This window comes from Etheostoma spectabile, unplaced genomic scaffold (assembly GCF_008692095.1).
Source record: "Etheostoma spectabile isolate EspeVRDwgs_2016 unplaced genomic scaffold, UIUC_Espe_1.0 scaffold00017929, whole genome shotgun sequence".
Lineage (NCBI taxonomy): Eukaryota > Metazoa > Chordata > Actinopteri > Perciformes > Percidae > Etheostoma > Etheostoma spectabile.
The window spans coordinates 1-6137 of record NW_022604162.1 but is presented as its reverse complement, the minus strand read 5'-3'; the positions used below and the strand labels follow the sequence as shown (position 1 = coordinate 6137).

The following is a 6137-nucleotide window of genomic DNA, read 5'->3' as shown; positions in this document are numbered from 1 at the left end:
CCTACCTGAAGAAAGTCAAGACAGATACGTCCTACCTTAAGTCCCACGTCAAGACAGATATGTCCTACCTGAAGTCCTAAGTCAAGACAGATAAGTCCTACTTGAAGTCCAAAGTCAAGACAGATAACACCTACCTGAAGTCCCACATCAAGACAGATAAGTCCTACCTGAAGTCCCACATCAAGACAGATAAGTCCCAACTGGAGTCCCACGACAAGACAGATAAGTCCTACCTGAAGTCCCAAGTCAAGACAGATAAGTCCTACCTGAAGAAAGTCAAGACAGATACGTCCTACCTGAAGTCCAAAGTCAAGACAGATAAGTCCTACCTGAAGTCCTAAGTCAAGACAGATAAGTCCTACCTGAAGTCCAAAGTCAAGACAGATAAGTCCTACCTGAAGTCCCACATCAAGACAGATAAGTCCTACCTGAAGTCCCACATCAAGACAGATAAGTCCTACCTGAAGTCCCAAGTCAAGACAGATAAGTCCTACCTGAAGAAAGTCAAGACAGATACGTCCTACCTGAAGTCCCACGTCAAGACAGATAAGTCCTACCTGAAGTCCCACATCAAGACAGATAAGTCCTACCTGAAGTCCCACGACAAGACAGATTTGTCCTACCTGAAGTCCCAAGTCAAGACAGATACGTCCTACCTGAAGTCCAATGTCAAGACAGATAAGTCCTACCTGAAGTCCCAAGTCAAGACAGATAAGTCCTACCTGAAGTCCCACGTTAAGACAGATAAGTCCTAACTGAAGTCCCACGTCAAGACAGATAAGTCCTACCTGAAGAAAGTCAAGACAGATTCGTCCTACCTGAAGTCCCACAACATGACAGATTTGTCCTACCTGAAGTCCCAAAACAAGACAGCTAAGTCCTACCTGAAGTCCAAAGTCAAGACAGATACGTCCTACCTGAAGAAAGTCAAGACAGATACGTCCTACCTGAAGTCCAAAGTCAAGACAGATAAGTCCTACCTGAAGAAAGTCAAGACAGATAAGTCCTACCTGAAGTCCCAAAACAAGACAGATAAGTCCTACCTGTCCCACGTCAAGACAGATTCGTCCTACCTGAAGTCCCAAGTCAAGACAGATTTGTCCTACCTGAAGTCCCAAGTCAAGACAGATTTGTCCTACCTGAAGTCCTAAGTCGAGACCGGCAAGTTCAAAGTGAAGCAGGAGGATCTTGAAGTCTTTCCATTTGAATAGAAGTCCAAGTAAAGTCAGGAATTATTGGTGTTAAATCCGAGTGAGTCTGAAGTTTTCAGAGTCCTGACTTTAGTCTAAAGCTTTTTCTTCAGGACCACCAGCGATGTCTGGTTCCAGATCTGAAGACAATCTGCTAATCAGTAGCAGAACTGATGAGTCTTCCCTTATCCGACCGAGTCACTGTAAACCCATTTTAGGGCATTGTTCCTTTAACTCTGTCCATCAGAACGAGACGGGGACCCCCCCAGTCTGAGAACACGATACCTTAATGACTGTAGTTACAGATTCAGAAGATCAAAGGAGGGTCAGAAGAAAACCTGCAGTTGGAAATAGACACCACAGACCAGACCTTGGCAGAGTTGGGGGACAGAAAGCTTGAAGACAGAAAAACCTCAACAGACCCCCCCCCCCCCCCCCGCTGACAGGAACCACACTAACCCTTGTGTTGTCTTCACATCAAAACAGAAAATGTCTTCAGTGTTTGTCCTTTTGACGTTTAACACTAACTTATTAACTTTAGTTTTAGTTATTTTTGGAATTTATGGTCAATAAACCTCATTTATAGGAAATTATACCTAATGTTTGAGTTAGAAAAGCAGAAATTAGGAATTATTGAGACTAAAATTAAAGGAATGGATGTTGATGATAATCACAGACTGGAATATGTCAACTTTTACTCAACACTATTTCAACAACACTTCCATTTGGTTTCAAAGGCTATATATATGAAGACAACATGAGGACAACATGAAGACAACATGAGGGACAACATGAGGGACACCATGAGGGCAACATGAGGACAACATGGGGCCAACATGAGGGCCAACATGAGGGACAACATAAGGACAACATGGGGCCAACATGAGGGCCAACATGAGGGCCAACATGAGGACAACATAAGGACAACATAAGGACAACATAAGGACAACATAAGGACAACATAAGGACAACATAGGGACAACATGGGGACAACATGAGGAAAACATGGAGACAACCTCGAGGGTAACATTAGGACAACATAAGGACAACATGAGGGCAACATGGGGACAACATAAGGACAACATGAGGGTAACATGAGGACAACATGAGGACAACATGAGGGTAACATGAGGACAACATGGGGACAACATGGGGACAACATGGGGGCAACATGGGGACAACATGGGGACAACATGGGGACAACATGGGGACAACATGGGGACAACATGAGGACAACATGAGGACAACATGGGGACAACATGGGGACAACATGGGGACAACATGAGGGCAACATGAGGACAACATGAGGGTAACATGAGGACAACATGAGGGTAACATGAGGACAACATGAGGACAACATGGGGACAACATGGGGACAACATGGGGACAACGTGAGGACAACATGAGGGTTAATCTAAAAGATCTAGAAACCCTTTCAGAATAAAGCAGCTTCTCAGAGCGTGCTGTTTGGGTGATGGATGACATCATAGATGACATCATGGATGACATCATGGATGACATCATGGATGACATCATGTCTGCTCTGCGACACCCACCTCCAGCGCGGCCTTCTGGACGGTGACCTGGCTGAAGACCCGGGCGCCGTCGTCGGGACACACCGTCTTCAGCTCGTCCTTGTTGAGCGAGAACAGCTGAGCGCCGGTGAGCACCCCCAGACTGGAGACGGTTCTGCAACAGGACACGGGGGGGGTCTTATAGTCTGGGACTCATGGTAGGGCTCAGATACTTATACTTTCATACTCTATCCTACTAGGGTAGAGTAGAGTAGAGTAGAGTAGAGTAGAGCACAGTATAGTAGAGTATAGTAGAGTAGAGTAGAGTAGAGCACAGTATAGTAGAGTAGAGTATAGTACAGTAGAGTAGAGTAGAGTATGATAGAGTAGAGTATGATAGAGTAGAGTAGAGTAGAGTAGGGTAGAGAAGAGTATGATAGAGTAGAGTAGAGTATGATAGAGTAGAGTATGATAGAGTAGAGTAGAGTATGATAGAGTAGAGTAGAGTATGATAGAGTAGAGTAGAGTAGAGTTTAGTAGAGTAGAGTAGAGTATGATAGAGTAGAGTAGAGTATGATAGAGTAGAGTAGAGTAGAGTTTAGTAGAGTAGAGTAGAGTATGATAGAGTAGAGTAGAGTATGATAGAGTAGAGTAGAGTATGATAGAGTAGAGTAGAGTATGATAGAGTAGAGTAGAGTAGAGTTTAGTAGAGTAGAGTAGAGTATGATAGAGTAGAGTAGAGTAGAGTAGAGTTTAGTAGAGTAGAGTATGATAGAGTAGAGTAGAGTTTAGTAGAGTAGAGTATAGTAGAGTAGAGTAGAGTATGATAGAGTAGAGTAGAGTTTAGTAGAGTATAGTAGAGTAGAGTAGAGTAGAGTATGATAGAGTAGAGTAGAGTATGATAGAGTAGAGTAGAGTATGATAGAGTAGAGTAGAGTAGAGTTTAGTAGAGTAGAGTATGATAGAGTAGAGTAGAGTATGATAGAGTAGAGTAGAGTATGATAGAGTAGAGTATAGTATGATAGAGTAGAGTAGAGTATATAGAGTAGAGTAGAGTATGATAGAGTAGAGTAGAGTATGATAGAGTAGAGTAGAGTAGAGTAGAGTGATAGAGTAGAGTATGATAGAGTAGAGTAGAGTATGATAGAGTAGAGTAGAGTAGAGTATGATAGAGTAGAGTAGAGTATGATAGAGTAGAGTAGAGTTTAGTAGAGTAGAGTATAGTAGAGTATAGTAGAGTAGAGTAGAGTAGAGTAGAGTCTAGTATAGTAAAGTCTATCCAGAGACTCACACTGGGCTGAAGCCTTTGGCCGTCAGCCAGGCTTTGACGTCGCTAGGAGACGAGTCGTAGCTGATGCTGTTGGACGGCAGGCCGCCCCCCCCGCGCCGCCCCCCCCGCGGCCCCCCCGCTGGCCCCCCCGCCGCCCCCCCCCGCCGGCCCCCCCGCTGGCCCCCCGCCGCCGCGAGCCGACCCCTGGATCTTCTTCTGGGCGCTGCGACCCAGCGTCAGTCTGTGCATCAGCTCGTCCTGGACCTCCTCCATGTTGGACTTCCTGCCTGTGGGGGGGAGAGAAACAGGTTTCTGTAGAGACCAGGGCCGTGTATGAGGACATTATGGAGTCACAACGTTGAATGTCGCCTCTGGACACTTAGATAGATAGATAGATATTTATTGATCCCAAAAAATGGGAAATAATAACAAATTAAAAGAATAAAATATAAGAATATAAGAACAATTATTTAAATATATACAAGATGGGAAAAAACAAAATGTGCAACTATTTAAGTATGCTAAAATGTCATTTTAGCATACTTAAATAACACTTATCTGTCTCTGGGACACTTGTCTGTCTCTGGGACACTTGTGTGTCTCTGGGACACTTGTCTGTCTCTGGGACACTTGTGTGTCTCTGGGACACTTGTGTGTCTCTGGGTGTCTCTGGGACACTTGTGTGTCTCTGGGACACTTACCATTGCACGGCATCATTGTTCTTGTAATTTCCCCAAAGAGGACCAATAGGAGTAGTAACGAGATTAATTTGGGGGGTTGTTGACTCACGGTTGACGGGCGGTGGTCTCTGGTTGCCGTGCTCCCTCATGGCGACGCTGTCGCTGGACGTGGTGCTGTTCTGGCGGCTGACGCTGCCCCCCCCGGTGGCCGGCCTGGTGGGTTCGGGGGCCGGCCTGGTGGGCTCGGGGGCAGGCGGGGGCAGCGGCGGCGTGGGGAGCCTGGACGGGACCGGGGGGGGGGACGTGGACGCCGGAGGCATGGGAGTCGCCAGCGGCTTACTGGGAATGTAGTCTGTCCTGGTATTCTGCTTCTGATAGGGGAGACACGCAGAGGTAAAGGAGAATGGGGGGGGGGATGGATAGGAGACTTCAGATACAGTATTAGGGACCACTAAGGTCTATATAAAGAGACTTCAGATCCAGTATTAGGGACCACTAAGGTCTATATAAAGAGACTTCAGATACAGTATTAGGGACCACTAAGGTCTATATAAAGAGACTTCAGATACAGTATTAGGGACCACTAAGGTCTATATAAAGAGACTTCAGATACAGTATTAGGGACCACTAAGGTCTATATAAAGAGACTTCAGATACAGTATCAGGGACCACTAAGGTCTATATAAAAGAGACTTCAGATACAGTATTAGGGGACCACTAAGGTCTATATAAAAGAGACTTCAGATACAGTATTAGGGACCACTAAGGTCTATATAAAGAGACTTCAGATACAGTATTAGGGACCACTAAGGTCTATATAAAGAGACTTCAGATACAGTATTAGGGACCACTAAGGTCTATATAAAAGAGACTTCAGATACAGGATTAGGGGACCACTAAGGTCTATATAAAGAGACTTCAGATCCAGTATTAGGGACCACTAAGGTCTATATAAAGAGACTTCAGATACAGTATTAGGACCACTAAGGTCTATATAAAAGAGACTTCAGATACAGTATTAGGGACCACTAAGGTCTATATAAAGAGACCTCAGATACAGTATTAGGGACCACTAAGTCTATATAAAGAGACTTCAGATACAGTATTAGGACCACTAAGGTCTATATAAAAGAGACTACAGATACAGTATTATGGACCACTAAGGTCTATATAAAGAGACCTCAGATACAGTATTAGGGCCCACTAAGGTCTATATAAAGAGACTTCAATACAGTATTAGGGACCACTAAGGTCTATATAAAGAGACTTCAGATACAGTATTAGGGCCACTAAGGTCTATATAAAAGAAGACTACAGATACAGTATTAGGACCACTAGGTCTATATAAAGAGACTTCAGATACAGTATAGGACCACTAAGGTCTAATAGAAAGCAGAATACACTCGACCTTTGAGATTAATGTCTAAAGTTTCATTTTAACCTCGTTCAACTCTCCCAGAAGTTGCTTGAAAACGTGAAAATG

General features: G+C 44.4%; 1 protein-coding gene across 1 annotated transcript; it reads right to left on the bottom strand.

The window, feature by feature from the left end:
* Positions 1-1297: 1297 nt before the first annotated feature.
* On the bottom strand, positions 1298-6131 carry LOC116679549 (epidermal growth factor receptor kinase substrate 8). Its single transcript, XM_032509213.1, has 6 exons — positions 6096-6131; positions 4764-5025; positions 4161-4261; positions 3996-4081; positions 2747-2879; positions 1298-1528 (listed from the first exon to the last, which is right to left on the bottom strand). The coding sequence occupies exons 2-6, from the start codon at positions 4972-4974 to the stop codon at positions 1517-1519; spliced, it is 543 nt and encodes a 180-aa protein (XP_032365104.1). The 5' UTR covers positions 4975-5025; positions 6096-6131; the 3' UTR covers positions 1298-1516.
* Positions 6132-6137: the final 6 nt, after the last annotated feature.